This window comes from Hemicordylus capensis, chromosome 3 (genome assembly GCF_027244095.1).
Source record: "Hemicordylus capensis ecotype Gifberg chromosome 3, rHemCap1.1.pri, whole genome shotgun sequence".
Lineage (NCBI taxonomy): Eukaryota > Metazoa > Chordata > Lepidosauria > Squamata > Cordylidae > Hemicordylus > Hemicordylus capensis.
This window is the reverse complement of record NC_069659.1, coordinates 38,945,299-38,966,070: the sequence shown is the minus strand read 5'-3', so window position 1 is coordinate 38,966,070 and position 20,772 is coordinate 38,945,299. Positions and strand designations below refer to the sequence as shown.

At 44.4% G+C, this 20,772-nt stretch overlaps 1 protein-coding gene across 9 annotated transcripts in view; it reads left to right on the top strand.

Moving 5' to 3' along the window:
• The window catches only part of FLT1 (fms related receptor tyrosine kinase 1), a 232,178-nt gene that overhangs the window by 207,965 nt on the left and 3,441 nt on the right, over nt 1-20,772 (top strand). For all 9 annotated transcript variants that reach the window (XM_053305539.1, XM_053305540.1, XM_053305538.1 and 6 more), the window contains 4 exons: nt 4,510-4,615; nt 7,909-8,051; nt 8,965-9,052; nt 10,660-10,751. In XM_053305539.1, the coding sequence (XP_053161514.1) occupies nt 4,510-4,615; nt 7,909-8,051; nt 8,965-9,052; nt 10,660-10,751 (429 nt within the window). The remainder of the gene's footprint in view (nt 1-4,509; nt 4,616-7,908; nt 8,052-8,964; nt 9,053-10,659; nt 10,752-20,772) is intronic.

Sequence of the window (20,772 nt, the reverse complement as noted above, 5' to 3'; positions counted from 1 at the left end):
AGGTTAAGAACCCCTAATATTCCATGTTTGCAAAAGATTCCAAATTTAATTATTTTAATGCATATATTATTTTCATTCTAAACTGCCCAGAGATGCAAGTTTTGGGTAGTATAGAAGTCAGATAGATAGATAGACAGACTTGAAACCCCTTTACTAACTGCTGGTCTGGGAAACTGCGCATGAAGAATGTAGCGGTCCTTGAAACTCTGCACGAAGAATTTAGCGGTCCTTGACTCCAAAAAGTTTGAGAAACACTGGTCTACACCAATAAATTGTAGCTGGGGGTGATGAGAGTTGTAGTCTAGAAACATCTGGAGGAACTCAGATTGGGAGCCACTGGTCTATGCAGACTGGCAGTGACAACTCCAAGGTTACAGACAGGAGTCTCTCTCAGCCCTATCTTGGAGATGCCAGGAAGGGGACTTGGAACCTAGATGTTCTTCCCAGAGTGGCTCCATCCCCTAAGGGGAATATCTTACAGTGCTCACATATAGTCTCCAATTCAAACGTAAAGCGGACCCTACTTAGCAAAGGGGACAATTCATGCCTGCTACCACAAGACCTGAAGTTGCTTCTTCAGTTGGAGAATATTGCTTTGGCATGCCTCGCTGGACCTAACTAAACTTTGTATGCACATAACAAAACTTCAACTGCCTTCTGTTTTAAAGGACAAAGATACTTTGTTTGGGAGGAGCAGTTTAGAGCAGAGGAATGAGGAGGAGGGGTGCTTAATTATTTCCTTGCCTTTCACTTCTCCACTCTAAAGCAGAGATTCTCAAGGTTGGGTCCTCAGATGTTGGGTCCTCAGACTTCAGCTCCCATAATCCCCAGTCCCAGTGGCCTTTGGTTGGGGATTATGGGAGTTGAAGTCCAAAAACATCTGAGGACCCAACGGCTGAGAATCCCTGCTCTAAAGCACACCCCTCCCCCATTGCTTTCCCCCTCTATAGGGTTTCAAATGGATATGTTTGAAATCCTGCAAGAGGAAAAGCAGCTTTGGAAGAGCAAATCAGAGTGGAAAAGTGACAAGCAGGGAAAGGGTTAAGCACCCCCTCTTCCTTCTCCAGTTGTCACCCTGCTTTAATTCTCCCCTTCCTGAAGCACTTTTTTCTCTTTGAAAAAAGTTTGTGGGGGGTTTGGTTTAGTTGAGCCCATAGTGGCCCATCCTAATGAGCCAGGAGGCACCAAATGAGACCTCTAGTGGTTCATCCTAACAAGCCGGGGGGGGGGGGGCGCAAAATGAGGTGCAGCTGCCTCTGTTTCCAGCAGCTCCATTTGCTCCTCTTTCTCATCCCGCCCCACCCCGCCATTGATGAGAGCTGTGTAGTCTGCAGGCTGGCCATTCCTTAGGTTGAGCTGTGCAGCCAACCCACACAGCTCTACCTGATGAATGGCCAGCCTGCAGACATCATGGCTCTTGTTAACGTTGGTGTAACAATATTATGTCATATTAGAGGCAGCAACAATGAAGTACAGTTTAGAGGAGGGACAGGAAGTGGAAGGGCGGAGTGAATAGTTCAGAAGATTTAGAGGGAAAGCACGCAGTCGCTATTTTAGCTGCAGAAGGAGGGGCGGAGCCAACATCGGGCAAACGGGTTCAAAGAACCCATGCCTCGCAGCCCCAGGCACACAACCCATGTCTGACATCAGACACCGGGGAGGGGGGGAGAGCATTATTTGGTCCCCGCTTTGGATGGAAATTGTCCCATGCTGCTGCATTGGCAATGCGGCCAGAGTGACTCTCCCTGCCTTTAAAAGGCAGGGAGAGCCACTCCTGGCCTCACTGCCGACACAGCAGGGCTAAACTCTCTCCCAAAAGGAGCCAGGCAGCCCCGTTTGGGAGGAAGACCACACCCCCATGTCTGACATCAGATGTGGGGGGCGTGGCTAGCCAGGCCCTGCGTCCGACGTCAGACGTGGGGTGGGTGGGGCCAGGGGGCCGTGGCTGAACATGGGCTGCCGCCAGCCTCCCTCCACCACTGTGCAGAAGCATTCTATCAATAAAGAGGAAGAGTTTACTTAATCTTCCGTCGTTTCTTTGAGTCTGAAGTATGGTGCAAGAGGGCAGCGCGTCATGAAACTGCCAGGGCTGGGTGGAATGAGAGGGAGAGAGGAGAAGTAAAGCTGCTGGGAACCAGAGGTTGCTGCCTCTCATTTGGCGCCCCCTGGTTTTTTAGGAAGAACTGCTGCTGGTTGAGCCTTCAGTTGTTGCCTTAAATATAATTACCATTGAGTTCTACTACTGGCGAAGAAGAAGACCCAGGACTTAAGATGACTGAAGACTGACACCCCTGCTAACTGAGCAAAGAGACAGCTTTTGAAGTGTGATTCTCTTACATTTAGCAGTGCGGAGAGCAACTGGCCCTATCCAACCCCAGCACAACATCCCTCCAGTGGCTGTTGCTGGTATCTGCCTTGTGTTTCTTTTTACATTGTGAGCCCTTTGGGGACAGAGCCATCTTTTTCATGTATTATTGGTTTTTCTATTTAAACTGCTTTGAGAACTTTGGTTGAAGAGTGGTATATACATATTTGTTGTCATTGTATTTCCCATGAAATATCTTCCTCACAAAATCAGGGTGATTTGGCATGATTCCAATAGAAACAGATTTATAAAACAATATGTCAGAAATAGTCATCAAAGCGGTTTTTGTTTTGGTATTGATCCTGTAAGCAACGTCTGTGTTGGCTCTTATTTATCGGATTGTCTCAGAAGAATCCAAGTGGATGAGCAACATGATGTGATGGGAATAATGGAGTTCTGTGTCCTTAGATTTCTTGCATCAGATGAGGCTCTTGGTTGGAACTCCTAGTACTAATAATCAATTACCATTAGTGGTAATAGGAGTACCAATGAAATATGGCTCCACATTAATTTAAATCAGTTGCTTTTTTAAAAAAAAATCTGTTTTACATGCAAAAATGTAAACAAAACAAATCAAAAGAAGGAAAAGACCAAGAAGAGTCTTAACAAACAATGCCACTTTCAAAGCTTGCAAGGGTTGATTTTGAAAGGAGACTGGCCCCTATCAGAGTCTTGGGACAAGGCACTGTCATATCTGGGGCCACGCTTGCCTCCAAGCCAGCTGCTAAAATTTCCTCAGCCACTGCAATGTCCAGTCACTTTCCATCCTATCTTCACAGCCATAAAGGGAGCCCTTTTAAGCTGAGATTCCCAAGAGATACCAAATGATGTTGGCCTTGTGTAAAATTGCAGCCCTGCCCTTATCCTGTTCCCTCTAGTTGCTCCAATGTTGCCATGTTCCGCCAATCCAGATGCATGGCAAGATTGATGGCGAGCCCTAGGATGGCGAAAGAACTGAGTGAAATGTTCTGGTCTGGCTCTTGCAAGGGGCAGGGTGGTGGTGGGGAAACATGTCAAACCAGAGAGGTTTCAGTGGAGAAGAACAAAGGGTTATCAAGGGCTTGAGGTCAGAGATCTGTGAGGAGAGGTTGAAGCAACTGCTGCTGAGCCTACAGCAGAGAAAGCTGATGTTGAGGCTTGATAACCATCTTCAGATGCATGAAAGCTTGAGGTAAGGGAGGCATCACCAGTGTTTGGAGAAGAAGAGATAGTGAGCTTAAACTGAAAGTAGGGGAGATTTTAGATTTTTTTTAAGGCAACAGGGATCTTTCTAACCGGAAGATTAGTCAAGCAACTGAACAATTAACCCCATGTAGCCTTGTGGGATCTCAGTTTTTTAAATGCATAAAAATGGAGTTTAAATTATGATTTATTTATTTTTACAGATTGTATGTGGAGGGAGGGAGAAGTTAAAAGGGATGGGATCTGAAGAGCTTACAAGAAACCTCCTACCGTCTTCATTTTTCTATTATCACATACACACATCTTCTTTGTATGCTCCCAAGGCTCTGGGCTCAGAGCCTAAATTCTATGAAGACAACCAAATTATACAATTGATTCATACAATATCACTGAAATCAACTGAAATAATGTTGTCCAAGAAAGGTTTTGGTCATTGGGCTTTAACTGGTGTGTCAGCACCCCCAAGCGTGCCATAACTTGAACTGAGAGAAGGGGAGGTCACACTAGTAGCATCACATGGAATTTTCTTGGGGGGTGGGTGGGAGTAGAAGGGGATTGGGTGTTTGTTTTTTTGAGAGAAAGAAGAGGGCAGAAGGAAAAAAGAGGAGAAAGATGGGCATGCATATGATAAAGAATTCAAGATAGACCCCATGTTGCAAGCTTATTTATAATTACTTAGAATATTTATGTAGCCCCTTTCAACAAAAAAAGTTCTCAAGGAACTTGGCATAGAAATTGGCGGGGTGGGTGGGCAATGTCTGAAAAGGATATAAAATAGCAAGCAGCCACTGAGAAAGATGCTCTGCTGATTTGAATAGGTACAGTTGCTCTCCCTGCTATATATAAGAAAACCACTACGTTACTCTTAGCCCAGTTAGTAGAGGTAAAAAGAGTAAATGCTGAGGTTTAAGGAGCCACGAAAGATGTGCGACTCATGGTACACTTTCTTTTGTGTTTGGCAGATATCAGATCATGCTGGACTGTTGGCAAGGTGACCCAAATGAAAGGCCAAGATTCTCAGAGTTGGTGAGCAGATTAGGGGACCTACTTCAAGCAAATGTACTGCAGGTAAACCATCAAATTCTGATATACTATTTATTTTCCTTTGATTCTGGTGGACTTCCTTCTCAAAGTGAAGATGTTTGGGGGAATGGGAATGTTTATTGTTTAAACTGATTATTGGATAGAAAATACCATTTGACTTGCAATATCTCTATGACTGTATACACACTGAACATCCCCAGATGGGACAGCATCTCTTGACTATTACAAACACAATCACAAGATCTCCTGGCTCTAAAACTCTAGCTGGCTAAATCATGGAGAACAGCTGAGATGGTAAAGTCAACAGAACGTATCATTTTTTAAGAGGGAAGATCTACAAACAGTGGCTGACATCCTTGTAGCAGAGAGTAACATAGCGGAAACAGAGGCTTGTTAAATTTACCGAACAAAGTTGCTGGTTTATTACCAAACTATTACCAAATTATAAACAATTGAGAGAAAGATCATCCTAACAACAACAACAACAACAACAAAATAAGCGTCCAGTAAGAAATACAAATTGATCAACCTACCCAACTGATGATTGACATGAACGTGCTAAATTCTACCCCAAGCCTATACACAGATATACATACAAAACATCAGTGGCAAGAACAAAGACCATGTATATACAGATAAATCCCAACAATCCTAAAATTGCATTTGTGCAGCAAAAGAATGCCCAGTTGTAGTGGGAGCATCCTTGCTTTGAAAGTGCACTCACATGAGAGGGGGCAATGTGTGCCAGTCTCCTCTCCCCATGCCTGAAAATGCTCTTTGCAACCCAGAAATGTGTCCTTGAGGGCTGTACAACCCTCAAGAACATATTTCTGGGTTGCAAGCGTGCTTGTAAATGGAGGAGAAATTGGTGGAAATTGCCTGCCCCATGCATGTGTTTGTACTTCTGAAGCAGGGATGCTGCCGCTGTAGTCAGGCATCCATTTGCTGCATGGATGTCATGCTAGTCAGGATGTTGGACAGCTAAGTCCATATACCAAATTACCTGATCTGTGAACTACATGAAAGCCAAAAATAATCTGAGCTTGAATCTTTTGGGATCCTTTTCTATCTTGTACATGTTTACAAAAACAACATACAATATAACAACAAACTATAAAAATATGTGCAGTTTGCATATTTTGTTTATTCTGTATGCACCTTTACAACTATTATTACTACTACTGCTATTACCACTTCTAGTAGTTGTATCCAATATTTGTATAGCCCCAGCAATCTGCTGCATGTTCTACAGCAGCTGGAAGCAAAATTACACCTCCCCAGAAAGCTTAGGAAGTGTATTAAGCAAGTGCGATGTTCGTGCTACAGAATGAGTATCAAACAATGGAGTCCACAATTCATAGTGACAAAACTCACATTAATGTCAGTGAAAGTGTATGGCATCCATTCACAACTTGATCCAGAATTTATTTCAAGTACCTGGATTTAGAACACAGTCTTAAAGCATTTTTACTTGGGGTTTGGATTTGAGTTTTTTTAAAATAATTATTTAATGACAATACATAAACATAAATAGTAAAACTGATACATAATGACATTCATTAACCATCCTTCCAGATATGTAAATAATTAGATGGAGGAGAATGACTAAAATTATCTTGATTTGTGAACAGAATAAAATCTGACCATATCATGAAAAAATCATTAGAATTAACTTGACCTGCTCGAAGACGAATAATATGGGTCAATTTTTCAGATATGGCAATATGCCACATAGACTGATACCAAGATGTCAGAGACATGGTTTTATGCTTCCAGTATTGTGCAATGGATAATCTAGCCACAGTTAACATAAAAACTATAAGATCCTTAGAAAATAATGCCAAATTAGCTCCCGAAAATACATTTAATAGAGCCAACTCTGGTCTCATATCTAAAAATACCTCTGTCCAAAAGCAGAAAATACTGGGACAAGACCACTACAGATGGAAGTATGTTCCCCTATTTCCACAGCTGTTCCAGCATAGCGGGGACAAACTCTCATTGATGTGGGATTTTGTGTTGAGCTGTCATTTATCTGAGTTGTGAAATAAGTTGAACTTATTTCAAGGACATAATTTTGCTAGTGGAAATCCAGTGCAAATTGGAGTTGCAAGCAATACAGTGTGCTCCACAGCTGGACTCCCAGACTGTGTACTGCAGACTGGTCCGATGTGGGAATCAGACCTGTCTCTGTCAAGACAGAAAGGCTGTATAAAAACGTAGTAAGTAAGTAAGTAATGGACTCAGCATAGCAGGAGGCTTAAGAGCAGCATTGGTGCAGGAACATTCTGTGACATACCATTCTGGCAGAATGAGGCCACCTTAAACCTTCACTGGAAACAGTGCCTAAAAAAAATTGGCTGACACTTACTGTAGATGATGTTACTCAATAGTACTACACGGGAGTTACTCTAAAGGGCTACTTAATTTCAGCAGGACTTCTGCCAAGTAATTTAGTCAGGATGTCAGGCATTGATCCTATAGAATGGCTGACGTAGCAGCAGTGCAAGTAGCAACTTGTACCAAGGCAGCTGAAGTGTGATCCTGTGCTTGGAGAATAGGGCAGCATGGTCATCTGGAATTGACAGCCAAGAAATAGCAGTCCCTTCTCTTTCTACCAGAAAAGTGAACATGGCACCTTCAGCCAGAAAATCTCACCTGTTTGATTCACAAGGTGGGGGATTCCTCCACCACACCCTTCCTTCTCCAGCCAGAGTGTGGTGCTGCTCTTGCACAGCACCATTGCAGCAGCCTGCTGGGGTGGTGCTGGGGTGAATCCTGGTACAAGACCAAAAGAATGAATGGCCTGTGCAGGTCATTGTAGCACATACTTTTGTAGGGTCATAATACATGACCGCCTTTGCAAAAGCGGTCAGTCCATCTGTTCAGCCACTGCACCCATGATTCCATTTAGAGCCTATCCTCACATTCAAAGCAATCACATGAAAAGTTCTGATGGGCTTGTAGCACTTCAGGCAGCAAGTGGGAGGCTTCATGTCTGAATGCTTTATAAGTTAGTCCCTGCATGCAGAAAAGCAGCACATCAGAGAGAGGGCGAGACATTAAAAAATGTAAGTGCCGCTGGAAGTGGCACGATCCTGGCAGGGCTGTACCATGTGTACAGTATGATTATTCCTGATGTCTATGTCTGCTCTAAGACTGGCTAAGATCTTAATGTTTCAGCTTGTGTGTGTGGTAGAATAGGCTACAAATACATAGACTAAATTTTGGTTAACTTGCTTCATGTTAGCAAATATGAGTGCTCTGTATTATTGATGTGCTGTTCTTCTATCCTCGATACTGTTATATGTATACAGGATGGCAAAGACTATATCCCCCTGAATACAATATTACCATTGGATGTTGGATTTGACCATTCCTCTCCAACTTCCCCTGATCCCCATGGGAGTGAAAATCACTCAGAACCGGTCTTGAATTATGCAAGCATTGAAAATATCAGGTAAAATGAAATAAAGAGATATACACATAGCCATGTAGGAGACTGATAGCAGGTAGTAACATGATTCAGTGACCATTTTAAAATGGGGGGGGGGGAGACCAAAACTCTGCTGGAGCAGACCAAAGGTCCACCTCGTCCAGCATTCAGGTTCCTTTAGGGGTCAACCAGCGGTCTCTAGGAAGAATGTGATCAGGGTAATAGTCCCAGCACTCAAATTACAGAAGAAAGCTTGGAACATAGGAAGCTGCCTTATATCAAGTCAACCCTTGGTCCATCTAGCTCAGTATTGTCTACACTAAGTGGCAGTGGCTTCTCCAAGGTTTCATGCAGGAATCGCTCTCAACCATACCTGGAGATGCTAGGAATCAAAACCACCACCACAAATATTTAAACACTGGTTTTCAACAAAAGTTCTCAAAGTGGTTTACATAGAAAAATAAATAATAATAATTAGGATATCTATTGCTATTTTTATGGACGGGGACAGAGAAAGAAGGGTCAGCTATTCAGCAGACTAGTCCTCTTTGTAGCTGGTGCAGGTGGGCCTTCTGTGTCCAAGGCGTATGCTCTACCACTGAACTATGGCTCCTTTTCAGCATTCTAGGTCCAATAACAGCCAGCCTGTTGCTTCTAGACCCCATGGCATGATTACTATGTATGGGCATTAGTAAAGCTGCAGAGTCTGTAAAACTGAGGAGCTTATCCCCCCCCCCAAAAAAACCCCATAGTTTGTGCCCATTCCCCCCCTACTAGAATGTATGAGAAGGTAGGAGTGTGTTCATGCATGTACACTTGTTCAAATGTTCATATTACGAGCCGGGAAAACAGATGCCCAGCATAATGCAGTTGGCTACAGATATCTGGTTGCAGTTGAGATTGTCCAGTAAGTTGTTTCCTTTGCCTGCTTTCTAAGGAGATGGGTGAATGCCTTCAGAACGGAGCCACCACAGAGAGTCAAGACCTTTGAGGAACTTTCACCCAAGGATAAACGTGGGTGTGATGTAAGTCACAATCCACTTCTCAAAACGAGTACTGTTTTGTTTGATCCTTTAACAGGACTGTTCCAGGTTTGATGGGGCCCCGGGAGCCCCCTCCTACACTGGTAACCCCCACCACAAGTGGGTGGGCCCTGGGTGGTTTATTGGGCAATCAGAATAGTAGTGCCTCAACAGCACTCCTTCCAGCACCATGGGTTGGCTGACATGCTCTGACCTGACCATGAGTAGCAACAGCTCTTGGCACTTGGCAATTACAGTGTCCATTTTAATTCCCCCATAATGCCCCTGATGTAGCATTCCTCCAGAAAGATGCTGTGTTGGGGAAATTGTGGGGGATTTAAGAAGGTGGCTTCCGCTGTACCGGTGCTGAGAGAAGTGCCAGAGGGAGAAAAGGAGAAAAACGTAAGAGGACACAATGGCATCAGTGCAAAGGCGTAACGATAGGGGGACAGGGGGGGCACGTGCCCCCGGCGCCATCTTGGCTGGTCACGTGGGGGGCGCTGCCATGACCCCTGCCGATCCCAATTTTTTTTTTTTTTTTTTTAGAAATTTTAAATGCAAAAAACGTGCCGCGGCGCCCAGGCAACCCTCACTTCCGGCTTCCATGCAACTCCCCCCCCCCGCATACAGAGTGGCAGAATGCAGCCACTCTGTATGTGGGGGAAAGTCGCATGGAAGCCGGAAGTGAGGGTTGCCTGGGCGCGTCGGGAGACAAGACAAGGCGGTGGGAACGCTGAGAGCCCTCCAGCTGGAGGCAGGAGAGAGAAGCTGCTCACTCGGAGGCAAAGCCCAGTCCAGGAGCAGTAAGTAAGGGAGCCCTGGCGGCGCCCCTATGTATTCCGCACAGGGGCTGGCGGAGGGAGTTTCAGTGCTTGCCCTGGGTGCTGTTTTCCCTAGTTACGCCTCTGCATCAGTGCCAGTGAGCTCTTGGGTTGTTGGCCCCATGGCATTTGCCCAAGGGAGGCCATGTGCTAACTCCGGCTGTGCCCTTTTGATTCAGCCCTGTCTTACTGAGAAAAGGAAGGATAACAGATCATTTGTGGTCATTTTCCTCCTCCAAGATAAGCTGATGTTGTGGGAACATCAGCCTGTTCTGAAGGCCGTTTGATAGGAACAGGCTTGAAAGTTGCACAATTTATTATTTTCTTGCAAAAATACCCATTAATAGCTTAGATCAGGATGGCCAACTTAGGGCTCTTCTGCTGTTGGACTACAACTCCCATCATGCCCAGCCATGATTTGTTGCAGCTGGGTATTATGGGAGTTGTAGTCCAACAGTCTCTGAAGAGCCTTGCATTGGCCACTTCTGTCTTAGATGGTGGTTATGCACAGAGATGGGGCTTGGATATTGCAGAGATACTGGGGGAGCAGTGCAGCATACATCTGGTCCCTCGAAACCTCTATGAGACCCCTGTCAGCAAGGTCCAGGCCATCCAGTACTGGGGAGCGCCCTGAGCCATTTCTGGAAGGGCGGTATAGAAATCGAATAAATAAATATATGAGACTTTGCAAAAAATTGTATAGGTTAGTCAGGAGTTAGATGTGTCATTATCCCAAACCTGTCTGTGTAGAGGAGAGAGTTGCATGACTGGAGCAATATTCTCTTTCAGGATCATGAAGCAGACAGTGGCGTGGTGTTGCCTTCGGAAGAGCTGAAACGTTTTACGTGGACAGGCAGCAAACAAAAGCAAACACTCTTTGGGTATGTGAAGCAGCCCATTCACTGTTCATTCACAAGCAGTCTGAGGGTACAAGCAGAAGCAGGGGTGTAGCTATGATTGCGCGTGGGGTGGGGTGAGGGGCTCCAGCTGGGTGACAACTCACTCTTCTGCAGCAAAGATATGGTGGTGGTGGGGTGGGGGCAAAGAAGGCAGGGAGCCCAGGAGAGAGGTCCATCTTCACATTTTGTCCCAGGGCCCACTACAATCTTGTTACCTTCTTGGGCATAACTAGATGTGATGTTGGGAAATTCATGACCAGATCAGCTGTTGCTTCTTTTAAAATGTTTCGGCTACAGTGGCAGGAGGGAGAAACTAATTGGGACTGCAGCATCGGAAAAGGAGTGTGTGTGTGTGTGTGTGTGTGTGTGTGTGAACCCTTCCTTAGCCATGTGATTTTCCCAGTGAAAATCGCCCTTTCTCCCAATGTACTTTACCCCATAGTGAAAAATATCATACAGGTGCCCACCCCACATGGCAAATGCAGTGCTGAGAGATGATTTTCATTAGGTGTTTTCCAAAGCGACATAAAGGAGAAAGGTTGCCTGCTCCCTTTCCCAGCACTACAATCCTGGTCAAATTCAGGCTCCCATAAGTGATACAAAAGTTTTTGAAAACAGGAAGAAGTCCATGTCATGTCTAGATTGGCTCTAAGTGGGAGTGGGGAGAGTTCTGGGCACCCAAGATAGTTATTTTGGAGTCTTAGAGAAGGGAACTATTTCTTCTGCTTGTTTCTCCCCATCTCTTTGTTTTGTTTCAATAACTGTTCACACAAAGCTCCACTTGGTATTGTGTCCAGAGGCACTCTTACCCCTGGCTTTTGGGGCTAAAGTCCAGGGCCTCCACAGCCCCTGGGGCCCCCAAATCCTCTTTAGTCTATCCTGGGTGTTGTGGTTGCCCAGACAAGCATGATGATGCTTAAATTGCAGGTGGGGGGACATGCTCCAAAATTACCTAAGTGCCCCTCTGATTGTCTCCACTTAGTACTGTATCACAACTGCCATTCGCATTGTCTTGCTCTTTTAAAAAAAGGCAAATTTTTGTCATTGATAGATAGATAGATAGATTGATTAAGTGCAGTCAAGTCGGTGTCCACTCTTAGCAACTACATAGATTGATTCTCTCCAGGATGATCTGGAAGATCAACTTGGCCTTTAAGGTTTCTCAGTGGTGCTTTTATTGCTGTCATAATCAAATCCATCCACCTTGCTGCTAGTCATCCTCATCTTCTCTTTCCTTCAACTTTCCCCAGCATTATGGACTCCTCAAGGGAGCTGGGTTTTCACATGATGTGTCTGAAGTATGATAGTTTTAGCTTGGTCATTTGTGCCTTGAATGAAAATTCTGGTTAGATTTGTTCTATGATCCATTTGTTTGTTTTCCTGGCTGTCCATGCTATCCTCAAAAGTCTTCTTCACCAGCACCAAAGTTCAAAAGCATCGATACTTGTTCTTTCTTGCTTCTTCAAAGTCCAGCTTTTGCATCCATAGAGTGTCACAGGGAAAACCATTGGCTGAATGATTCTAATCTTTGTAGGTACAGACATGTCATGGCATCTAAATATCCTTTCCAAGGACATCATTGCAACCCTACCAAGTGGTAGTCTGTGGTGTATTTTTTGACTGCTGAATCCTTTACTGTTGATGGTCGATCCTAAAAGGAAGAAGCTATCCATCACTAAAATGTCTTCAGTATCGATTCTGAGGCTGTTGCTGTACCCACTGTCATTACTTTAGTCTTCTTTACATTTATTCGTAGTCCCATCTTTTCACTGTGCTCCTTGACTTTCATTACTAGAGACTGCAGATCATCCACATTCTCAGCTATCAGAGTGGTGTCACCAGCGTAGCTCAGGTTATTGATGTTTCTTCCTCTGACGTTCAAACCATGCTCATCTTCTTCCAATCCAGCTTCTCTCAGTGTATGTTCAGCATATCAGTTGAATAAATAAGGAGAAAGTGTACAGCCTTGTCTTACTCCTTTGCCGATCTGGAACCAGTCTGCTTCACCATGTTCCGTCTGGACTGTGGCTTCCTGTCCTGTATATAGGTTTCTCATGAGAACAATGAGATGTTCTGGGATGCCCATTTTCCTAAGGATATTCCACAACTTGACATGGTCGACGCAATCGAAGGCTTTTCTGTAGTCAAAGCACATATTGACTTCTTTAGGGTATTATTTGGCTTTCTCAATTATCCAGCGTGCATGAGCAATGACGTCTCTTGTTCCTTGGCCTTTTCTGAAACCAGCTTGAACATGCGGCATTTCCCTTTTCACTTATGGGTCTAATCTGCATTGGATGATCCTGAGCATTATTTTGCTAGCATGTGAAATTAAAGATATTGTGTGATTGTTTGTGCAATTTGTTGAGTCTCCTTTCTTTGGTATGGGAATGTAGACTGACTTCTTCCAATCTGTTGGCCATTGTGTTGTTCTCCAAATTTGCTGGCATAGATTGGTTAGAGCCTTGACTGATTCTTCTTCTGTTGCCTGCCATATTTTTGTAGCTATTCCATCAATTCCTGTAGCCTTCCAACTTGGTAATGACCAGAGTGCTGATCTAACTTCATCTTCCCATACTAGAGATTCTTGCAAGTAGGCAACAATAGCTTCTAGAATGCCTTGGATGTTTGTATTCCTGCTGTTCAGATTTTCAGTATATTCCTTCCATCTCTGTTTGATCTTCTCTGAATCAGTTACTGTCTGTCCTTTGGCATCCCTTAACATACCAATTTGATGCTGGACTTCCTTCTGAGTCCAGAGATCTTTTGGAAAAACTTTGTGATCTGTTCCCCAATTGGCCCACAGCAATGTCTTTGCTCTTATAACAGAGCTCTTTCTCCTCCTTGCACCAATAATGTAATCAGTTTGATTTCTGTGTACTCCATCTGGTGACATTCATGTGTATAGGCGCCGTTTTGGTTATTTGAAGAATGTGTTAGCAATGAATAGATCATTGATGTAGCAGAAATGAATAAGTTATTCTCCTGCTTCATTTTTGTTTCTCAGGCCATACAGTCTGACTGTGTTTTCCTCCTTACCATTTCTAGCTTTGGCATTCCAGTCTCCAACCACTACCATCTTGCTTGCATATTCTGTCAATTTCAGATTGAACTTGAGCATAAAACTCATCAACTTCCTCTTCTTCTGCATCAGTTGTTGGGGTATAGACTTGAAGAACTGTCATGTTAAAGGGTTGTCCACGAAATCTAATTGATATTCATCAGTCACTGACCGCATTGTATCCAAGTACTGTCATTACTATATCCTTTCTGTGAAAGCCACACTGATTCTTCTTTGTTTTTCATGTCCTGAGTAGTAAACAATATGATTTTCTGACTGAAAGTGTCCAATTCCAGTCCATTTTAATTCATTGATTCCCAAGATGTCAATCTGTAGTCGAGTCATTTCATCTTTCACCGTGTTGAGCTTTCCCATATTCATGCTTCTTACGTTCCACATTCCCATTGTAACTCTGTCTTTGCAGCTTCGGATTTTCTTTTCCCTCATGGCAACGTCGGCCACTAGACTTCCAAAAGGCTTTAATCTAACAGCATCATAAACACCATTGGTACTCTGAGAGATCCTTAGCTCTTCCTCAGTAGTATGTTGAGTGCAATCCGACCCGAGCGGACCATCATCCGGCACTACATCGACAATCATTCTATTTTGTCTACCCATCTGGTTTTCTTGGTAAAATACAAGAGTGGTTTACCATTGCCTTCTCCCACGCAGTATTAAATGATGCCTTTGTCTTGGTCACTGAAGTGATCATCTGCCTCCAGCACCTTCCTATATGGCTGCTGCCCAATATAGGTGCCTGCTTGCTTTAGCTGGGTAGCTGGGATGATCTTCATGCTTTGGGTGACCCTACTGGGAGTATACCTCCCAGCGTTCTTCACTCATCCCTCCCAGGAACACGCAACACACACACCCACACTGCCACGATGAGGCAGCATAGCAGGACATGGGGTGGGGGTTTTTTTGGTCATTATTTGGGTAATAATATACTGTTCAGGTGTTCTGGTGTAATGTTGCTTTTGTGGCAGAAGAGTGAATGTTTTGTGGCAGAGGGTGAATGGCAGAGCACACACTTGACATGCAGATGGTTTCATGTCTAGTCGCCAGCATCTTGAGGCAGGAGTGAGAAAGATCCCTGTCTGAAACTTGAGAGATGCCACCAGTCAGCATATAGTGCTGAGGTACATGAGGGTTCCATACCACGGGTGTGTATGTGTGTATTTGAATGAATGAATGAATGAATAGCTGTATTACGATCATTGATCAGACATAAACACAACAAATTATAAAACATTCAGATAAGAAATTTATCATACAATACACTAGCAAAGTAAACATTTTATGGTAAGATCTAAAGGGTAGAAATTAATTGCTGGCGGATCTTAACAGCGGCCACACAAAATGTAGCAACCTTGTGTGTAATAGATTTCTTATCTGCAAGGAGAAGTGTGATGTAAAATTCATCAGTTCAGCCGGGGTAATGTAATAACAAGGGAGTAATAAGAATACATCGACTGTCATTATAAAAGGAACAATATAGCAACACAAGGTGAACGGATTCAACCTCACCTGAACCACAAGGGCAAATCCAACTGGCCAGGGGAATTTTCAGAAATTTCCCATACAAAACTGCTGATGGTAAGGTATCATAGCTTGCTCTAAGGAACACTCTCTGATGGTTGGGTAAAGAGAGTGATGATAAATAGTTGGCTGGTTCCCGGCTGATAATGCCAAGGCGCCCTCTTATGGACTGTGGGATGACATCGAGGTCATTTTGATGTTCAAGATGCTCTGTTTGAGGATCTTCTTGGCTTGATTATATCCTAACAGTGACAAATATTCTAAAGAGAAGCCAAGTGATCAGTTTTGCCAGCAGTGCTTGTGTCCAGGAAGATTGAAATCTGTTGGCCAGTACAAGGGGAGTTAGCCCCACAGGGGAAAAATTTATTTTAAGTCAGTAGTTGAAAATTGAAATCCATGCTTTGGATTCCACTCTCTGAAAGTGTGTTTCTAACTTTAGTGCAGCATCAGAAATGCATCTGGTGGCCCTGAGTTCAGCTCTTATAAGTTTAGACTGGACAATCTCCAGTGATTTGTAGTTGGAATAGGGGCCCAGGGGGCGGAGTTTATTTTAGGCTGAGAGATGCATGATTGGCTCAGAGTCACCCAGTGAGTTTCATGGCTGAATGGGGATTTGAACACAGGTCTCCCTGGTCCTAGTCCAACACTCTAACCACTATACCACACTGACTTCCGATAGTGAATCTATGAATAACGGGGCATTTAAGTGAATGTAAATTGGGGTTTAGGTTCCCACACCACCCAAAGTCACCCTCCAAATGACAAAATGGGCCAAATAAAGTGCCCTACCATGCTGCACTGCCCTTAAGGAGTCCAAGGATGCCCCCCAAGAGTAGAAAATCAGCTGAAGATCACATCCCCCTCCCATAATTTCTTTCAAAGAATGAGCCATGAAATTACTTCTGAACTAAAAATGGCGGCCAGAAATGACCTCTGAGGTCATTTCCGGTCACCCCAACCCACAGATACATGGGTTTAACTCCTTTTCTGCCCCCTTGCTTTGCGTATACCAAAGTTGGGTGTCTATTACTGGACTGCAGATACGTGAAACTGCAGGTGCAGGACCCACGATTAATAAGGTTCTCCTGTATACTAGATGGACCGATGTTTTGGCACAATATAAGCAGAGGCGTATCTAGGGAAAATAGCGCCTAGGGTTAGCACTGAAATTGCGCCCCCTGTCCAAACATCTGACACCCATCTTTTAGATAACTTTACTATAATATCAGCTGAAAAATATAAGTCAAGCTCGTTAATCTTTTAAAATTTCAAAAACTATTTAGCAGTGGATTTAGCCAGACCAAAAAATGCTGGAAAACTACAAACTTCAGTATGCTGGGGCTCATGAAATACCCACAGACTATTTGGAGGTGTACTTGGAAAACTAAACAGAAGTGCCTATCTGATTCTCTACTATGCATTGTAGCATCACTATTACATCAGTTTTAAAAATAAATGGAGAATTTGGCTTTTCCCAGATACTCTGAAAATAATTAAAGGATATGCAGAGTAAACTGTGTCACTGCTTGGAATATATTCTAGTCTTTCAGAAAGACAGTTAAAATGAGAGAAAGAGAGCAAGAAACTCCCAGTGGGCCTTAATACTAAGGATTTCACACTGATTCAAAGACAAACTCACAATTCATAGCCATATTGTTAAGACACCACATTTAACTCACTTATCATAAGAAGCAAAGTAAGAGCAAATGAATACAATCCTAGCTCATAAGCTTCAGCTCATTATTCACAAGCCCTGATTCTCTGTACATAGTGCCAAACTGAATATGTGTACAGTGACTTATGTTATATTAAATTTTTTTTAAACCTGTAGCCCCTTCGGGGCGCTTCCTATAGGCCGTGGGAGGGGGGCATCTGCAAAGGTTACCCCTCCCACTGCTGGCCTCTAGGGCCTCGCAGAGACCATTTGAGCATATGCTGTGGCGTTTTTAAAAAATATATTTTTTAAAATGGCTGCTGAAAACAAAATGGCCACCATGCATGCTTAAATGGCCTCTGTGAGGCCTGGCATGGCCTAGGGTCTCACAGAGGCCATTTGAGCATGTGCAGTGGCCATTTTGTTTTTGGTGGCCATTTTAAAAAAAAATTAATTTTAAGAATTTGTGGCCCCCCCTTCAAGTGGCGCCCAGGGCATGTGCCCTGCCTGCCCTACCCTAGATACACCCCTGAATATAAGTCAGTTTCATAGGTTGAGACACTCCCATTTTAAAAAGAGCAAAAATGAGGATCAGGCCACCAACGGGCCAACATCCAGATTAACCCCTTGACGTGCCAAGTTCTTTTGTGTGACGGGGAGAGGGGCATTTGCGGGGGGGGGGATGCTGCCTTCCCTCTGCGCCTCTTAGCAATAGCAATAGCACTTACATTTATATACCGCTCTATAGCCGGAGCTTTCTAAGCAGTTTACAATGATTTAGCATATTGCCCCCAACATTCTGGGTACTCATTTTACCGACCTCGGAAGGATGGAAGGCTGAGTCAACCTTGAGCCCCTGGTCAGGATCGAACTTCTAACCTTCTGGTTACAGGGCGGCAGTTTTACCATTGCGCCACCAGGGGCTCTTGAAATGATCTCCCTAAAGGCCGCCAACTAACAGGAAGATAGTTTTAGGAGGCACAGACAGCTATAGAGCAGGGAAGAGGAGATTGCCGGAAACTGCACCTTCCCCATTACACAATGGTAAAACCTAGCCCATCCACAGGAGGAAAATCTGGATGTTGGTCCGTGTGTGTTGACTCTCCCTGCTTGGGGAGGTTGCATGGTGGGGCTCACCTGCTATACCTTGGGGCATGAGGTGGTCATTGAGATGGCACACAATGTAGTGTGAACAGTACAAGTTAGTTCAATATAGTAAGAACAGCAGATAGGAACATTAGAAGCTGCTGTCTGCTGAGTCAGGCCATTGGCCATCTAGCTCCCTAGTGTCTACTCTGACTGGCAGTGGCTCTCCAGGGCTTCAGGCAGGAATTTTTCTCAGCCACTCCTGGAGATTGCTGGGACTGTCTGCATCCCAAGTAGATGCTCTCTTAAGATGACATGGCAGGGTGTGTGAATGGAACCAGCCAGTGCAAGCACATTTGTAGGCAGCGCTCATCACAAACCTTTGGTTCTGAGTCATCAGAATGATTGATGTTTGCATGCTTGATACAAGGCTAGAATATTTTTAAAGCCTCAAAATCTATTATCAGAGTTATCCTGCAAGGCATGGTGATGGCTAATAAAGCAGAAACCAGCAGCCCTGAGGTCAAAAAGGGTGGTTTTTCTCTCATTTGGTATTAAGGAGGTGCTGCATTCACCGGTCCTCATTCCACCATCTGGAATACAGCTTTCACCACCTAGTGAGGTTCCTTGTCACACTTCACATTGCATGAAGAACCACTAAGGCTGGCATGAAGACTTTTCAAAGCATGTCAATTTATGTGACAATCATTTTAGATCGCTTAAAACAGCTATGCAGAATGCCTGCCATAAGGGGTTCCTTTTCTGGTGACAAGCACCTCACTGCAGTGATATACAAAGTGGCTTTAAGTGACGGAGATAAATGTGTACATAGGAACATAGGAAACTGCCATATACTGAGTCAGACCATTGATCTATCTAGCTCAGTATTGTCTTCACAGACTGGCAGTGGCTTCTCCAAGGTTGCAGGCAGGAATCTCTCTCAGCCCTATCTTGGAGAAGCCAGGGAGGGAACTTGAAACCTTCAGCTCTTCCCAGAGCGGCTTCATCCCCTGAGGGGAATATCTTGCAGTGCTCACACATCAAGTCTCCCATTCATATGCAACCAGGGCAGACCCTGCTTAGCTATGGGGGCAAGTCATGCTTGCTACCACAAGACCAGCTCTCCTCTCCCGGTACATCCACACACCCAGTGGTATTGCATATGAATGGGAGATCCACACACCCGGTACATCCACACACCCAGTGGTACATCCACACACCCAGTGAAATCAATAAGACATTGATTCAGCAGACAAGATTGTCACTCCAGGTGGTGAAAGCTGTATTCCAAATGGTGGAATTGGAAAATTTGAAAAAATTGGAAAGCGGGGTGGGGTGGGGAGAACCCACCCTTTTTGACCTCAGGGCAGCTGTTTTCTGCTTTATTAACCATTACCATCCCACTCTGCTACTGCATGAACATGTGCACAGAGATACCCTTGTGATTGCCTGAACAATGCACTAATGGATGGGGGCGGGTGGGAAATGTTCTTGAGTTCCAGTATAGAGACAGCAAGAAAAGTATAGGCTGGGGAAGGGGATGTCCCCCACTCCTTCCCATGCATGACTCAGCACATGACAACCCATTCAAGGCTCAAGGACTCAGGATATTAAAATGGCAACATCACAATGGAAGGAGGCAGGAGCGTCATTTCTCTTCCTGCTCTTCAGCACCTCATGTTAGCCACCTTCCGCTGCCTGGCTCCTGTCTAGGGAGCAAGGGCTTGCCAACAGAAAGTATTTCTCACTGGTAAATGGCTATAACGGAAGTTGGTCAGGCTTACAGCTCCAAGATGTGATCACAGAAGTGATTCTTGCTTTGTGAGATCACAGGTTCAGTTTCCAAACAAGCCTATTCTCTAGTAGAGTGGCCACACCATGGGGGATTAGTTTATCACTGGTTACTAAGCTAAACTGAACTTTCTTAAAGAATGGCAGTTCACTAATTATCAGGTGCTGGGGGCTTAAAGGAAATACCGCCCCCTACCAATTTCATTCCCTTCTCGGGAGCTTCTAGGCATCTGGCCAGGGACTGTTAGGAAAAGAATGCTTTGTCCCAGACATCCAGTAATTTGTGGGACAGGTGCACCTGGCTAATGGTGGTAGTCCTATCCTTTGTGAAGCTATCTAAATCCTTTTAGGTGGTTTGGTCTATGCATACAGTACAATGAGGTACAATAGAACTCCAAGATAAAATCCTGAGTTGGTAGAGTGGACGGGACCACTTAAGGCTGCAGGTGGGAGCAGCCAGTTATGAATGCCACCCCCTGGGGGAAAAACAAACCCCTTCCTTCCCTCACAAAAGGCCCAAAGCTGGTGGCCATTAAGCACATCTTATAGCGGTGATCTCTCTCCAATACTAAGAAATGATGTCAACCTATATGGGCTTTCTGTGCCTTATTGGCACCCTTCCCAGCTCTTGTGTTGCTGTTAACGTATGTATGGGGTTCATCACAAACTGGCATTCTCACAACTGGTATAGAACAAGACAGGCTGGGCGCTGGCTGGAATAAGACAGAGAGTGCCCATTATAACTGTGCTGAAAGGAGCTAGCCACTTATTTCTGAGCACAACTAGTTTTGGCTTTACTGTCAGGACAGCTTTCCAGAGGTCGTGCTTCAGATGTCATCAGTTTCAGAGGGTAGATGGCAAGTACAGGAGTC